Source organism: Castor canadensis, chromosome 11 (assembly GCF_047511655.1).
Source record: "Castor canadensis chromosome 11, mCasCan1.hap1v2, whole genome shotgun sequence".
In the NCBI taxonomy this organism is placed as follows: Eukaryota; Metazoa; Chordata; class Mammalia; order Rodentia; family Castoridae; genus Castor; species Castor canadensis.
This window is the reverse complement of record NC_133396.1, coordinates 2,399,952-2,416,933: the sequence shown is the minus strand read 5'-3', so window position 1 is coordinate 2,416,933 and position 16,982 is coordinate 2,399,952. Positions and strand designations below refer to the sequence as shown.

The window sequence follows — 16,982 nt, the reverse complement described above, 5'->3', positions numbered from 1 at the left end:
TTCAAGCCGTGATGAGCAATTCTGTGGCATCCTGCACTCTTCTGGTCCCTTAGTTCACTAATTAAGCCTGTTCTTGAGCACTTGGAATCCCCCCACACCCCGTGTCAGACTTCTCTGTGGATATTCTGGGAACAGTGGGCCCTGCTTCCTTTGGGAACGGTGGAGGTGTTTAAGAGAGCCATCAGGGGCACACACAGCACATGCAGCCATCTCCACTACCCTGGAACTGCTCCTGCTCAGCACTCCGTGGCCTGCCCTTCCCGCACAGACTTACCAATCAGTATTCCTTCCTGATCATCACCTGAACCCTAAAGTGCATAAAACCTCAGCCCCGACAACAGCTAGTTCCTGAGAGCCACCTTTGCCCCAGATCCACAGGCCGTTGGTGGCTCCCAGTTACCAAATCCTGGGACCTCTTTGTCCTGACCATGCTGTAACACAACCAGGCTGACACATGACAGCCCAGGCAAACCTGAGTGAGGGTGCTGACTCTCCTGGTTGTCAGTCTGATGACCATGACCAAGCCACCTGCCCTCCTGAAGCCTCAGTTTCCTCATCTGCAGAATGCCTCAGATCTGTGGTGAAAAATAAGACAGGCTAGGTAAATAACAGCACAGAGCATGACATGTACTGAGTGTGTGAGAAGTGGAGCTCGCTGCCCCTCTCAACTCAAAACCTGCCAGCTTTCAAGGCCCTGTCAGTAGTCAGTGCTATAAGGAAGCCTTTCCCAAACTTCTAGTTCTCATTAGTCTAATGTAATCGTCTTCTGTATTTTCCTCTTGAAACCTAGATTCAGACTACATTACTTAGACACATACTTTTCTGAATCTAGAATAAAAACCAAAGGTGAAAGCACTACACTTCTGCCTTACTGGCTGCCTTTCAGTGCCGCAAATGCATTAACTTCTTTCCTGCCTCAGGAACTTTGTACCTCTTGCTCCCTCTGCCCCTTCCCCTTCGGGTCTTGAAATTATCTGAAATTATCACTTCCTCACGGAGGCCCTTCCCAACCGCTAGCTAGTTCTAAATCAGCTCCTCCTATTTTTTTCCTTTCGCCGCACTCATTACAAAGGCATCACATAATTCTAGCCTGCCTTCGTGTCCCCGAAGAGACAGAAAACACCAGGAGGAAGCGCCACCCCCAGCGTCGATGGGCACACTGTTAGGAACTAATCCTAACATTGAGGTGCACGGGGTGGGAATCAAATGTCCCACAGGAGGTTCCTGCTTCCTTAGGTGGATCCGGCTTTCTGCCCAGCAAGCTCCAGCCCAGAGGAAACGCAGTGCAGTTTCCAGGCACTCCTGTGCATCCAGCCCCCAGCACTGTGCGGGACTCACAGGTCCTGCCCTCAAAACCCTTCCCAAGCCGCTGCGTGAACGGCAGTGGCCCTGGAGGGGTCTGGGAGGCAACTGCTGCACTGTCTGGTTCCCTGGCGGATCTTTTCGAAGTTGGGCACGGGCCAGAGACGTGGGGAAGGGGCAGGGCTGGACCGCTCGGCGGTGCAGAGCACCACGGCGCTGGGACAAGCGGGACGCGTGGGGGAACTCGCGACGCCAGCTGGCGGCTGCGAACGCGGCGGCCCGGCCTGCTAAGGTCCGAGAGGATGGCGTGAGGGCAGCTTGAAGCCAGAAGCGTGTGTGCGCGGCCCCGCGGGGCGTGAGTTAGAGGCCACGAGTTGCTGCGGCCCCAGGCGGCGAGCCTGGCCCAGAAAGCGGCCCCTGGCGGCGGCCGCAGAGTAGCGGCGGGGGCGCAAAGGAGCCCCGGCATTAAGAGCAGGCGGCGCTACGCGGGGCGCTCCGGAAGTGACGTAAAGAAGGGCGCCGAGTACCCAGCCATGGCGCAGAAGGCCGAGGAACGGCCGCCGGAGGAAACCCTGTCGCTCTGGAAACGGTAATGGTGTCGGGGGCGCGCAGCAGCCGGGCGCTGGGACTACGTGCCTCTCCGGTGACTCTCCGACCTCACAGCGCCGGGCTGTGGAGGCAGAGCGGCGGTCCCCAGCCGCCCGGGCTGGCTCCACTTCCGGCGCGAGGCTTCCGGAAGTTGTAGTGCGCCGGCGGGTGCGCGCCCCACTTCCGGTTTCGGGTTTTCAGCGCCCAATGCGGGACTCCCTGGGGCTGTGACCTGAAGGGCGGAGAGGGCATAGGGCCCGGGACGTCGGTTCTGTTCTGGACTGGCGGGAGGACGCTTTTAGGAGCGCTCGCGGGTCTTGAGGAGGGAGAGTCCGTCAGGGGGGCCCGGGCATGGTTTGACATTTCTGTTCTCTAGGGAGCAAGCTAGGCTGAAGGCCCGCGTGGTAGACCGCGACACGGAGGCGTGGCAGCGGGACCCCGCCTTCTCGGGTCTGCAGAGGGTCGGGGGCGTTGATGTGTCCTTCGTGAAAGGGGACAGGGTCCGCGCCTGTGCCTCCCTGGTGGTGCTCAGCTACCCCGAGCTCGAGGTAACTTGGGAGGGACGCTGAGCCAGGTGCTGGCCCCCCAGGGACTAGCTGCTGCCGGGAGGGGCAGGGCTCCAAGAGGAGACAAAGCCAGGATAGAGCCCAGCGTTTTTGTTAGATTTCCTTTCCCTCTGCCCTGTAGAATTTCGGTTTTGATGCGGGGGATGGAACCCAGGACCTCACACGTGCTTGGCAAGTGCGCTGCCACTGAGCTGCACCTCCAGTCCTTTTGTAGAACTTTGTGAACACGTTGAGGTGTCTTTGAAGGGGGAAAAAAGGGGAAGTCTGCTAAGAATTGACTCAGGATCCTTACTCCCAGTCTGATTGTCATCTTGGGTTGCTCACCTCTGACCAGCTACACACACCCCAAGTTGCCCAAGCTGGAACTCTGCCTTCCTGGGCCCCTTTTTTCCCCTCCTATCGTCTCACACCAGTTCCATTTCTCTGCCTCTTAAGTCTCACAGAGCTCTGTCCCTTGACCCCTCAGCCCCTTCCCTGTCTGTATCACTGTTGTCCCTGCTGTAGGTTACTGAGCTGTGTCTTCATAAGTGCCCTATCTCCTTGGTTGCTCCTTGGTCCCCAGGAAAGTGACCTTGGTTGCTCCTTGGTCCCCAGGAAAGTGACCATGCCACTGCAAATTCTCTTAAAACTCTTCTTTGCCCTTCTCATGACCTCATGGTGAATAAAGCCCATTCTCATTGACATGGTTTGATCTGTTCCCTTCTTGATAGGTCCTGTAGGCTCAGCTCCACTGCCACCCACAGCCTTTCCCACACCCCGCACCCCACTCTGGATGGGTTTGAATCCCTCCACATGCCATGCTTGTCTAGCACCTTGTTCTTTGTGGGCACGTTTCCTCACCTGCATGGCTCCTGCTCCTCTCAGGGCCCAGTGTAGACATTATTTCCTCCAGTGAGCCTCCTATCTCACAAGACCAGGATTTGCCCCTCAGCAATTGGTCTGCTATAGCAAAATGGCCCAGGCTGGGTGACACAAACAGGAGTTTGTGTCTCAGTTCTGGAGGCTAGATGGCCAAGATCAGGGTATCAGCCTGGACAAGTTCTGGCAGTCTTTCAGGTTGTAGACAGTCACTTTCTCACTGTGTCCTCACATGTGATTTAATCACTTCCCCAAAGGCCCACCTTTTAATACCATCAACTTGTGGGCTAGAATTTCAACATGAATTTGGAAGAGCAGGAGGACATAGACCTTCAGACCATAGCAACCCTGAGATTTCTCTTTGTTGCACTAGAGTGGAATTGGCTTATCACCCCTTCCAGAATGTAAACTCCACAATGACTTGCCCACCATTGGTGCCTCCGCACCTGGCATATAGAGAACACTCACACTTGCAAAATCGCTAGCGTGCCTAAGTGAGCAGTAAGCCCGCAGTTCATTTACAGTCAACAGCTCAGGAGCCTTGGCTGCACCCCACCCATTTCAGTACCTCCATTCATTGCTCCTCTGCTCGCCCCCAAAGACAGCAATGTCTTCCTGCCTCTGTGGCTTTCTTATTTGCCTGGAAGCCACTTTCAGTCCCAGTTCAGCACAGGTGTATTGAATTCCCACTTCTAGGCTCTGGATTACACAGTGGGGAAGAAACAACTGCCCTCATAGGTCCCCCATCATTCTGTAGAATGGCACAAGGGGTAAGACTACAGACCTTGGAGCCAGACCACTCCTGTTCATGTCCTAGTTCTGCCACTCCCACCCCACCCTTCTGGGCCTCTGTTTCTTCTTTCTGACTGGGGGTGGGGATGGTGTTACTGCTTACTTCACCGGCTTGTGAGGGTTACAGCTGAGGTCCTGCATGGGAAGCAGCACACTATGCCTTCTCCCTCCAGCTTTCCCTGGCTGCAGACTTCATCACCCACATCCGTATCCTAGGCTCTGCTCCATGCACATGTTCCCACAGCACTTCTCACCTGGTGTGTCACACCTGCCACGTGCAGTTCCACCTTTCCTGCTGACTGTTCTCGTGTAACCCTGACACCCTGCAAGCACCTGTGACATGAATGCTCAGTTGGTATTTGTCCCTTGCTACAGGCTTAGATAATTGAACGATCTTGGAAGAGTCTGGTCCAGTGGTCTCCAAATGCATGACCCAGGATCAGCTGGGAATATGTTTAGTAAATACAGATTCCATCTGCAGACCCCCAAGACAAGAAAGAATCATAGTTACCTAGGCCAAGGGATGGGAGGGGTGGGATGTGACTACTAAGGCCAGGTTCATTTGGAGAAATGAAAGAAAATATTCTAAAAGTAGATTATAGATGTAGTTGTAAACACCAAAAGAAATTGAATTTTACACTTTAAACAGGTAAATTTTATGAAATGTAAATTTTATCAGTAAAGCTGTTTTAAAAAAAAAAGTAACAATTGGCAAAACCCTGTGTTCAAACCCCAGTAACTGCAACAGAAAAAGAAAAAATCCCAAGCAAATAGTTCACAAGACCCTATCTCCAAAATAACCACAACAAAATGGACTAGAGCTGTGGCTCAAGCAGTAGAGCTCCTGCTTTGTGAGCTCAAAGCCCTGAGTTCACCCCAGTCCCATGCCAAAAAAAAAGTTTCAAATTCCAAAGCCCCAGCCCTCTTATTGGGAAAAACATCTCCCAGACTAGGGGCTGGGAACCTGCTTTCTCTGATTTGGAAGCAAAGCCCGGGTCAGGAATGACTGGTCCACTTTCATGCAGCCAGAAATCCTTTGCTCAGCATGCCTGCCAAATGGCGGCCTCCCAGTGTAACCCATCCATAACTAGTACCCCGTGGTCAGTGCATTCTTTCCCACAGGGAGCCCAAATTTCTGTCTGACCCCTGCCCAACAGTGCTGCTCCAGGCAGCAAAACACAGAAGGGGTCTTTCCCACTCTTCCACTGTTGGCCAACAGCCCTGTGGCTCCTGTCTGTTCTGTACTAAACGGCTGCAGTAACTTCAGCCCCCTCACTTGCTGGGCCCCTGGTGATGCCCTCAGTCAGCGGGTTCATCTTTACCTCTGGCACCCAGAACTGAGCACAGCATGACAGCCCTAATGTTGAGTCCAGCAGACCCAGCACCCACACACGTCTGTAGTCAGCTGAACACATGGATAACTTCTTAGGGAATGCCTTTAAAAAGCTCTCTAGGTTGTCCCCAGGCTCTTCAGAAAGCTCTCTGGGCCCCTCCATCCTCCACACCTCCGCACAGTACGCACAAGGCTGCTGTCCTCAGCTCCACACCACAGCATGCTTTATTTGCAACCTCAGAGTTTGTCCTGAGCTCTCCTGGCCCTTGGGTCCCCTGTTCTCTCAGCTTGCCCAGCTCCAAGAACACGCCTCTCTTTTACTGAAGATCTGAAGCCCTTCCTAAGCCCATGCTGCCTGCCTTGCTGCTGCAGCCTCAGCAAAGACTGGCTTTTACCTCAGATCCATCCCCTGAAGGGCATCGTGTGACCTCCCGCTTCCCAGGCACCTTCTTGAGCTTTGTCTTTGAACCTGCAGCTCCTGTGTGGGTGGTCAGCAGGAATGAGCTTCAACTGGCAAGAGAGGAACCAGGGAGCCAGGGGCAGGCAGGGCTGAGGCTGACCATCAGAGCTGAGCTCCTGAGAGAGGTCTTGAGGGGCAGGGAGGTGGGAAGGCAGGGAGTTCCTCATACACACCAGGTCCTAGGCAAGCACCTTTGAGACGACAGTTGAATCCCCAGCACCAATTTGCAGGGCAGATCCTCTTGTCCCTTCCTTCACACCCATCAGCTTGCACTGTCTACTGCCAGATGAAGCAGAGATGGGAGCTGTGGGTGGGGTGGAGAGGAATGTGGTAAGCAGTGAGCAGTGATGGGGTGGAGGAAGTGAAGGGAGGGAGCGGAGGCTGCCTACTGACCTGTGGGCTTTTGTGGCAGGTGATGTACGAGGACAGCCGCATGGTCAGCCTGACGGCCCCCTACATATCGGGCTTCCTAGCCTTCCGAGAGGTGCCCTTCCTAGTGGATCTGGTGCAACGGATGCAGGAGAAGGAGCCAGACCTCATACCCCAGGCAGGTGCCTCACTCCGATGGTAGGAGAGCCTCTCACTTCTGTCTGGGGAGGGAAGGCTCCTATAGGCCACTGCCACTCATAGCCGGAGAGGAGTGGGATTTTCTAAAAGCAGGACCCAGCGGCTGTCTCCCTCTCTGCTGCCACAGGTACAGCAAGGGTGAGCGAGGGCCAGCTCAGTTGACCGAGACTTCCTCTTGCTCCGCAGGTCCTTCTTGTGGATGGAAATGGGGTGCTCCACCACCGAGGTAATCCTGCTCCCGGAGAAAGTGCTGTGGGAGTGACAGAAATGGGGCACTTCCCATGTACCCCCACACATGGCATCTGTTGCTAGTCCAGCACTGACAGCTCCTTTCTAGACTCATTTTCATTGTCAGGACATGCAGTATCCCCCCACCCAAGAAGAGCTCCTCCTCTTCATCCCACCCTTCCTCCCCACCCCCTTGCCTTGCACCTCTGCTGGCCCATCTTCAGGTACAACCATCCAGTGTTGACCTGCAGCTAAGAGAAATCACAGGCCTGAGCTCAGATTGGCCCCACCATACTCCCATTCTGCACTGCCCATCAGGCCCTTGTCCCAGAGATGCCAGGGACCTTCACCCCGTGAGGATGGCTGAGGTTCATGGACTGTTTTGCCTACCTAAACACAGCAACTAAAGGGGGGCAGAAAGCAGGTTTGGGGCCTCTGTGGTCAACAGGCATGGTGAGGTCTTGGCCACTACCCTCAGAGCCCATGGACTCAGTAGATGCATACTGACCTGGACATACTGCTGGAACCAGCAGGCCACTCCTGGGCACAGGCCCCCAGCCACTTCTATCCAGGCCACCTGCCAGGAGGGCCAGACTGTGAGGCACAGACACAGAGGTCTGAGGGTAGCAGCAAAGGGCAGAGGAAGATGAAAGGCTGTGAGTATGTAAATTAGGCTGCTGACCCTGTTGGAGGGAAAGAGGCACTCTCCACCCCAGCCTTGCACCCTTGAAGTCAGGGCAGAGAGCCTTGTCCAAGGTCAGCTAGGGTCTCAGAGCCAGGGTCCCCAGCGCTCTACCCCTCTGAAGACAAGAGATTCCCAGTTTGTCCCTTCTCCTGCACCCATTTCCAGGCTGCTTGGCTTACAGTTCCCCAACCTACCACCCAGCTTACTCTTTTCTGATCCCTGACAGGCTTTGGGGTGGCCTGCCACCTTGGCATCCTTACAGAGCTGCCCTGTATTGGGGTAGCCAAGAAGCTTCTACAGGTAGATGGGCTAGAGAACAATGCTTTGCACAAGGAGAAGGTAAGGAGAGCCTATGGACAGCCTGGCAGCTCATCCACTAGGGACCTGGGGTAGCCTTGGGGATGGAGTATGGACCCAGCCACCTCCTGGGCACCCTGGTCCAGCCTAGCCTGCTGATGCACTCCCCACATCCCAGTGCATAGCTCTTGGGTCTCCTCTCCCAGCCTCCTGGCCATGCTTGCCTCTCCCTCGACCTTGCCTCTCTGCCACTGCAGCCCCACTGCAGACTCCAGTTCATGGGGTCAGGATAGGCTTTGCAGCTTTTCCTACTACCATCCCCTCTCCAGAACCTTCTCCCCCAGGGTTTTCCCACAGCCTAGCCTCCAGGGTGTGTTCACAGTGTTGCCTGTTCTTTGGTCCCCACTTCTACCAAGGCCTTCCTGCCACCCACACGCTTCCTCTTGCTTGCCCCACCTCCACTTCTTCCTCCAGCCCTGAGACTGGCACTATGGCTGTGACATCTCCATCCACAGAGAGCTAGTGATATCCAGCTCTCCCACTGGACAGCCTGTCTCTTTCCTCTGGCTCTCAGGTAGAGAGCCCATGTAATGCAAGCTCAATAAGTGCATTTTGAGGTGATGGAGACCCCAGACCCTTCCCAGTCAGTGGGCTGGTCCTCTCCTGACCCAGAAAACAAGGTTTGTTGTGTTGACTCAACAAGTGTGCTCAAATCCCTTGCAACAGTAGAAGCAGCGGGAGGGTAATGGCCTCAGCCTTGTCATAGACTCTGCCCAGGGGCTACACTTATGTGTCCTCCCGCCCACACCTCTGCCTACCAGCTCTATGACCCTGGGCAATGCTGCCCCTTCTTTAAAGATTCAGTATCAGGTTAGATGGGATCCCATGTGCAGCGTGCCCTGGGCACAGGATCCTGACTGAGTTGCCTCCCGGTGGACTCAGCGCTGCCTCACCCGAGCTCAGCTTCCTTCCATAATTGAGCCCTTCAAACCTTTCTTGAGCTGTGACTGGTTAGTGTTTTTGTTTTCATTTGTTTTTTAGGTTTTTTGTTTGTTTGTTTTTGTTGTACTAGGGTGTGAACTCAGGACCTTATGCATGCTAGGCGTGCACCCTACCGCACCCCCCACCCTTTTTGATTTTTACTTATTTTTCAGATAAGGTCTTGCACTTTTGTCTGGGGCCTGCCTCAGACATGATCTAACTCCATCTCCTGTGTAGCTGGGATGACAGGCATGTGACACTGCACCCAGCCTTGCTGCTTAGGTTTAACGAGGAAGAGGTTTGCCTGTGGTGCTTCACCAAGAAAAGATGGTTTTTGCAAGGTTGTTTTGTTTTGTTTTTCTCTTCTGTTTTCCAGATTCAACTCTTGAAGGCTGGGGGAGATGCATTTCCTCTGACAGGAGATTCTGGGGCCATCCTGGGAATGGTGAGTGGCCTGAGGCCTCCAGATTCCAGGTTAGAGAACTGCACAGCTCCTGCCTACACGAGTGCACACAGACACACACATACAAGCATACATTTGTATGTGTGCACACAAGACCACACCCATCTCTCTGTGTCCTCCTGCCACTCTGGCCAGACACAGTGTGTGATGTGTTTTTCTTTCCTCACCTGGTCCCGATGGGATGGAGGGGACCTCTGGGTCACCCTCACCCCACCTGCCCCAGGAGGGCAGCAGACAGGTGCCTGAGGACCTGGAATCCCAGAGCACCTGGGGCACTCTCAGCTTCTTCCTGCCACCCAGGACTTTCTTAGGGCCTCTGACCCCTGAGGCAGGTCCCGACCCCACAGGGAAATGTCTGTGCAGTGCTCTGACTGCTCTCCATGCACAGGCCCTGAAGAGCCATGACCACAGCACCAAGCCACTCTATGTCTCTGTGGGTCACAAGATGAGCCTGGAGGCAGCTGTGCGCCTGACCCACTGCTGCTGCAAGTTCCGGATCCCAGAGCCTGTGCGCCAGGTGGGGGACCATGGTTGGGGACCATGGTGGGGGACGGGGTGGGGGCAGGGAGGGCAGGGGAGTCCAGCACACTTGTCACCCAATCTACACACACACACACACACACACACACACACACACACACACACTCTCTCTCTCTCTCTCTCTCTCTCTCTCTCTCTCTCTCTCTCTCTCTCTCAGCTGGGGCCAGTGATTTGAGGATAGGTTGATCCTGGGCTGAGGACAGGTCCACAGTCTTGCTGCACAGCCTGGGGTACACTGGCTTGGAGGCAGGAGGGCAGGCCCAAGGAAATGTCACCCAGGAGCACTTGTTAAGGTCCCACCTGCCAGGCTGTGACCACTATGCCCTGCACTCAGCCTCTGAGCCTCACTGAGCCTCCTGCTCCTGGCATCAGGCTGTTCACGGGAGCACCAGTTGAATTGGCTCAGGCCTCAAAGCCCCATCAGCTGCCAGAAGGGGAAGCTGCTGTGGCAAGGCCCATGGCAGTGCTGGGGAGGCTTGTGCTGTACCAGGGACACCAGAGGACCTGGGGTGTGGCTGTCTCAGGCACCTGGTACTCACTGTGATGAGCCAGACATCAGCCTGCAGCTGATCACCCAATGCCCACAGCCCAGCTCCTCTGTAATGAGGGGTCACTAGTCACATGCCAGTGCATCCCAGACTAGCCTACAGGTTGAGGATCCAGGAGAACACCCTCACACAGAGACTCACTAGAGAGGACGGAAGAAAGGCAATCTCAGCTCAGGAACAGCATTTGCAAAGGCTGTGGGGCAGGGAGGAGTTTGATGTGCTCAAGAAACAGACTGAGCAGGGTGTTGCAAAGAGCAGGTGGGAGCCTATGTGTGTCTCGGGCTGTGTCAGATTTCAGGTCTCACCTGTAGCCTGAGGCAGCTGAAGGCTGTGAGTCTGCAGTGGAACACTGAAGTTTGCCTTTTCAGGTTGCAGCTCTGTGTGTTACAGAGGCTCTTGGGTCTTTGGGAGTAGCTGAAGGCCACCATCTGGCCGAGGAGCCTAGGGCTGGACTCCCCTCCTCCTCAGTGCTTCAGGCCTCCCTGGCTACAAATGTGTGTGGCAGCCTCCAGGTGGCAGCAGTAGCCTGCACACCACTGTGAAGCACAGCTTGTGCCCAGAGGTGGCTTCAGAGTGGGCTTGTCAGTGTTCCACAGGGAGGAGTCTCCCCACTGCCCTGTCTAGGACATTACTGGGCCCGCAGGTGGGTAAGCTCATGTCCCCTGCCCCAGGAAGTTCATTCTGGTGGCCTGAGAGAAAGCCTCAGAGACCTTTCCCCAAGGCCCTGGACCTCTGAGTTATATGGTCTCAGACCTGTTGGGCACTTTGCCTCCATTTGGTCCAGAGGACAGGGACACCCCCTGAAGGGGGGGTACTTTACCTCCTGTAAAGTACTTGAGACACCTAGAAACAGGGCAGGGTCATAGGCCTAGCACGGGAAAAACCTGCCAAATCGTGGGCCCACATAGAGAAATACCCAGAGTCACAGGATATGTGCACTTACTTAGGAGTACCGCGCTGACTCAGCCCCAGCCCACTGCCTGGTCACAGGTACTACTGCTCTCCTGGTGCCAGGTCCAGGCTCTTCTTCCAAGCTGGACTGCTGCCTACCAGGACTTCCCACTGCCCCCCACTGTGCCCTACCTCCCCACTAGCTGAAGCAGGAGCTAACTGGGGGTTAGTATTGCTCTTTGGGCATCATGTTGCTTCAAAGCTAAGCTAAACCCATCTGAGCCGGGATCATGGGGCTTCCTAAGGCCAGGCCCCTGTGGGGGTCCTTCTTAGACCTAAGCCCCATTTGGTGTCCTTCCTGACCAGGGTCTGTACCAGTCCCCACCTGTGGCCCACAGGCCTCTTTTCATTCTATTCTGGTCACTTTGCCAAAATTATGGAGATGAGCAGGGGTCACAGCCAATACTAGTTGGAGAGACAGGAAATGACCCCAATGTGGGAATAGACTAGCTGACCCGAGAGTTCTCTGAGGAGAGATCCTGGAGGGAAGCAGAAGCTGTGCGCTGCAGTAACACCAACCAGCTCAGCTAACACTGGGGAGGAGCCCCAGGCCCCCTGCTCTGCCTAGTCACCCACCATTTACTTAGGCTCGTTGGAGACCTTCCATGAAGGACCCTGATGCTCCTGAAGCCTAGAAAGCTGGGCCTGGGGGCCACGATGGGCCTGGGTGGATGGACTTACTGCAGAGGACATAGAAGCATGTCCAGGTTGTTGGCAGTGGACAGAACATGTTCAGGAGCAGCTCAGGCCTGGTCACAGCTTCTTACCAAGCTCTGCCTCTTCCAGGCTGATGTCCGCTCTCGAGAGTATATCCGCAGGACTCTGGGACACTCTGGACCACCTCTACCAGGGCAGGAGAGGTGAGAACCTCGAGGATGCACATGAGAGGTTGGTGGTGGTGGCCCAGTCTCTTCCTACTGCAGGGAGAGACTGCAGTGTGCTGCCCACGGCACACTGGAGGGGTCCCTGAAGGAGGAAGAAACTGATATGGACTCCAAACCCCAGAACCCTCCCATGGCCTCTCAGACTTGAGACCCACCTCCCAACAGGACTGCCCCAGCCTTTCCTGGCCCACTTAACCTGCAAGGGGCCCAGGCCTGGGCTCCACAGAAAGAGGGCAGCCTTTAGAGTCAGACATGGTATGCCCTGCACAACCAGGGCCCATGTCATGTGCCCTTTCTGAGCCCCACTTTCCCTATCTGCAAGTCAGGTACAGTAACTCTTGTCCTTCTGGGTTTAAGCTACAGTGAGACTGCCTGGCACAGTTTCAGCCAGCTGGTTAAGCCTGGCAGCAGACTTGCCAGGAAAGAGATAAAATGATCCCCCTTTACAGATAAGGCATGGAGCATTAGTAAGCAGCAGAACAGGTGCAGTCAGCAGCTTGAATTCTGAGCCCTGTCTCTCTTGTTCCTTATCTCCCAAGGAAGACTGGAAGGTGCCCACCGTTGGCTGATGAGGTGGTCAAGGGCTGCACCTCCCTGGTGCTCGTTTCCCTGACTGCAGTTCCTAGGCTTAGCTAGACTGCTACCTAGCAGAGGGATCTGAGGCTACTGGAAACTCTTCCACCCACTCCAGTTTCTCAGTGGTGGGGATGGCAGCCTGAATACACGGTGAACCTGTCAAGATGGCCACCAAGTTCTGCCCAGCCCTCTGGCCTGGGCCCTTCTGCAGGCCTTCCAAGAACCACTGGGGGAGCTGGGGGGGGCTTCCTGCTGGCCTGTTACTTGATCCTGCCCTTTTCTTGATCTCATTACCAGGAGCCAGAAGGTGCAGAGACCAAAGGTATGCCCCAAAGAAGACTCTGGAGCACCCAAAGGAGAGGACAGTGAGGACCACAGCAGAGGCCTCATGACAAACCTGGAAGCCCCACAGTCAGGCTCCCAAGAGCAGCAGAGCAAGGGTGGGCAGTCGGGAGGAACTGAGCACCATGAAAACTCAGGCTGCCAGCCTCCCACTGCACCTGGGACAGTATCCAACCTGGGGAGTCAGTCTCTAGGGACTAGGAAACCTCCCCCCACAGCCATGGGTACCACACCAGACCTCAAAGACACACTGACCAAAACCCAACAGGACGCAGCAGGCACAGTGCAACCCTGATAGAAGACTGTTCCAGCCTCTCCTTTGAATACGATCTGCCTGTGCCTGTTGTTTTTATTCTCAGGGTTCATTTTTTTACACCAGTCCCTGCTACCCATGATAAGCACCTCTGCGGCTGAAGGGCTCCAAGCTTCATGGCCAGGCTTTGGTCCCCACTGAGCCTGGCCTCCAGTCTGCCTTCTGCTGCACACACTGGGCCATGGTGGGGAGGCAGGAGGTGTTGAGGTTGCAGGAAGTCAGTTGAGGCCTATGGCCCCTGGGCCAGAGAACTGACCGTGCCTCTGTTCCTGCTGACCTTGTCCCCCTGGCAACCTCAGAACCCTGCCTGCTGGGAAGCAGCTCTGCTCCTGCCCAGTCTGCCTGCTTCCTCCAGGTGGCCTTGAAGTGGCAGCTAAGAGGTCAGCCCATCTTCAATGAGATCTCAGTTTGAGTCTTTCCTCCACACCCCCAGACTCTAGGCTCCCCAAAGTGGAGTTCGCAAGTTGGGAATGGCTGGCTGCCAAATCCTGTGTGCCCCCTGACCCCAGCTCTGAATCAAGATAGAAGGTGGACCCTAGTACAGATGGAGGGAAGGAAGGAGGGAAGGGAGACAGACATGGAAAGTGGGTTAGCAATGGAGGGGCAGAGGTGTGGAGGGAGACTTGGCCACATGCCAGGAGTGATGGGCTCTAGCTGATGCCAAGGGACAGTTCTCCCACGGCATCCAGACCTGACCGGGTATGACTGAACTGCCAGGTGTTCCACCTGAGCCAGTGCAATGGAGTCAGGACTCCTGGGTGCAGGTCTTCTGCAGCCTCTGTTTTCTCATCAGGACTTGGGGGGCCCCAGACATGAACATAAGTGTAAGGTCTTGGATACCCTATAAGTGAAGCATGTGTCAGTGGGAGCCTGGACCCAGGAACAAAATATCAGTGGGAAGAGGGGAAGTGGCTTGCCACTAAGCACCTGATATGTGGATTTGCAGAGGTATGTGTGAGGGATAGCAGAACCGCAGTGGAATTCCCCAGCACTATCCCCCTAAAACTTCCAAATGTCAACAGCCCAAGTAGGCTATTTGAGGCTCTCTAGGGGCGCCCCTCCACTGAGCTTGGCTTTGGGCACATCCTCTATGGGGAGCAGGAAGCCAGGAGTCCTTCAGCATTGCTATGGGGAGGGCTAATTCTTCCTAACTCCAGGGTTCACACCTCTCTGGGACCCCTCCCCACACTGGTCACCAGGCCCACTGAGGCACAGGTGGTACAGGTGCCTGCCTCTGAGGCAGACGTGGAGAAGGCAGGGCCTTGGGGTGCAGGGGACCTGAGCAAGGAGATGCTGGCCACAAGGACCTGGCAGTGCCTGGATTCTTGCCTGCTGCCCCCAGGTACTCACAGGATGGGAAAACATAGCCCTTGGCTGGGGGCCCAGACAGCTGTGGCCTTGCTCCACCCACCTGCAGAGTCAAGGTGCTCTGAGCTGGTGCCCAGTACACAGTCAGAGTGCTCTGGGCTGCAGGGTCTTTGGGAGAAGTAGCTCTGGCCGTCTGTGCCCCAACCCACACAAACACGTGACACACACGCACCCCTCATGTTCTCTGGCATCCCCTGGAAGCTGGGCCTGGAGGGCTTACAGCTGGCCCCACCATCTGCCCTCCTAAATTCTTCCAAATTTTTCCCTACCAGAGCTCTGCCAGGAATGGGGTGGGGGAATTGGAAGAGCAGGATTGAGGCTGAGCAGAGCTGGCTGGGATCCGACTGCCTCCACCCTGAGCTTGCTGGAGGGCTGGGCAGCTCAGAAGTAACTTCCCCACCCTCCCTGGCCCTGTAGACCCCAAGCAAACAGCAGCAGCTTCAAGCACACAAACCCCTCAGTGATGAGCAGCAGTGACCATGGCCACCCCCATGCTGAGGGCTTGGCCAGAACCTGCAAGGGGTCTACCACCATGTGTGGTCACTGTGTCCCCACATGGCCAGAGCCTGGAAGCAAGTTTACAAAGAACTTTTGTGTACTTTTTACTTGTTTTGAGATAAAATCCAGCACTTTAGTCATCAATCATATTGAAGTGTGCAACTCCTTGGCTTTTAGAATAGTCATTGTAGCTGGGTATAGCGGTGTACTCCTGTGGCCAGCTACTCTGGAGGATGAGTCTGAGAACACTTGAGCCCAGGAGTGCAAGGCCAGCCTGGGAAACATATAAAAAGAACGTTCACAACCATGCAACCTCTACACTGTTTACTTCCAGAACAGTCTCATTACCCCAAAGGGAAACCCCAGGCCCATCAGTGGTCACTCCATGCCCCTCTGGCATTGACTAGCCGGCAAACACTAGTCTGCTTCCTGTGAGGGTCACCTGTCCCAGGTCTCCCCTGTAAGTGCAGTCAGCCATTCTGTCCCACGCGGCCTTCTGCGTCTGGCTGCTTTCACTTCCATCATGTTTCAGGGTTCATCCGCGGTGTGTCACGTGTCAGTGCTTCACTCTTTTTGGGGACTGAGTGATGGAGTCGCATGCTTTGTTTACTCATAAGTTAGTGGGTATTTGGGTTCTTATTTGAGGACCATTTACAAGTGATGCTGCTATGGACATGGAGGTACAAGGTTTTGTGGGACACATTTTCTGTTCCGTGGGTTTATATCTAGGCGATAGATTGCTGGGGCCTATGGTAACCCTGTATTTAACTATCTGAGAGACCATCAAACTATTTTCCACAGTGGCTGCCCCATCGTACAGCCCATCAGCAGTATGAGGGCTTGTTTCTCCTTGTCTCCACCAACACTTGTTTCTGGCTGTCCTTTGGATGCTGGCCATCCTGGTGGGTGTGGAGCTGTATCTCACTGTGGGCTTGATTTGCATTTCCCTAGTGACTAATGATGTCAAGCACCTCTTATCTGCTTGTTGGCCTTTTGTGTATCTTCTTGGGAGAATGTCTATTAAAATCCTTTGCCCGTATTTTAAAAATTGGGTTACTCATCTCTGATGCTGAGCTGCAAGGGCTCTTCATATATTCTGGATCCTAAGTGGTTGTAGTTCGTGTCGCTAGGAGTTTGGTATCTGATTAGCTGACACATTTGTTCATGATATTTTCTTTCTATGTCCAGGAAGTCCTTAAACATGTTCTAGCATGAAGCCAGGCATGGTATCTCATGCCTGTAATCCCAACTACTCAGAAACAGGAGGATCCCGAGTCCAAGGGCAGCCAAGCAAAGTTATAAAGACCTTATCTCAGAACAAAATACAAACAGAAGGGGTGGGAGTGTGGCTCAAGAGGTGGAGTGCTCGCCCAGCATGTCTGTGCCCTGGATTCAGTCCCTCCTTTTAATCCTGCCCTTGGTAACTCAAGTCCTCTTTCTGGGGTGGCTTCTGGGAAGGGCTTCCACAGTGGCCTGACAAAGAGGAAACAGTGGGGGGACAGGGTGTCCTGCTGAGGACCCACCTAAGCCCAAGACTCAGAATGGCAGAGCTCAGCTTACATTTGCCTCATGGCTTTCACTGACTCCCCAAGCAGACAGTCACCTCCTCTCCTGCCCACAAAGTCCTTGGAGGGGTGTAGGGCCCAGGAGCAGGGCACAGAGGGCACGGGCAGTGGGCTGCCCCTCTGGGAAGCTCTGCTGCAGGTTGGGGTTTAGAGGTGTGGAGTCCTGAACTTTAAAGGGCCTAGACTTTAGTGTGCGGGGTGAGGGCGGGACAGAGCATGGGTACAAGGGCCCCTGATGTCCTGTCTAATGGCCATGTCATCAGCCATGAGAGAGACT

At 54.9% G+C, this 16,982-nt stretch overlaps 1 protein-coding gene across 1 annotated transcript; it reads left to right on the top strand.

Annotated features, from left to right (window-relative positions):
• Window positions 1–1,054: 1,054 nt before the first annotated feature.
• Window positions 1,055–16,699, top strand: Endov (endonuclease V). Its single transcript, XM_020169017.2, has 9 exons — window positions 1,055–1,891; window positions 2,267–2,438; window positions 6,312–6,446; window positions 6,653–6,692; window positions 7,606–7,718; window positions 9,034–9,102; window positions 9,509–9,637; window positions 11,946–12,019; window positions 12,917–16,699. The coding sequence occupies exons 1-9, from the start codon at window positions 1,836–1,838 to the stop codon at window positions 13,254–13,256; spliced, it is 1,128 nt and encodes a 375-aa protein (XP_020024606.2). The 5' UTR covers window positions 1,055–1,835; the 3' UTR covers window positions 13,257–16,699.
• The last annotated feature ends 283 nt before the right edge of the window (window positions 16,700–16,982 follow it).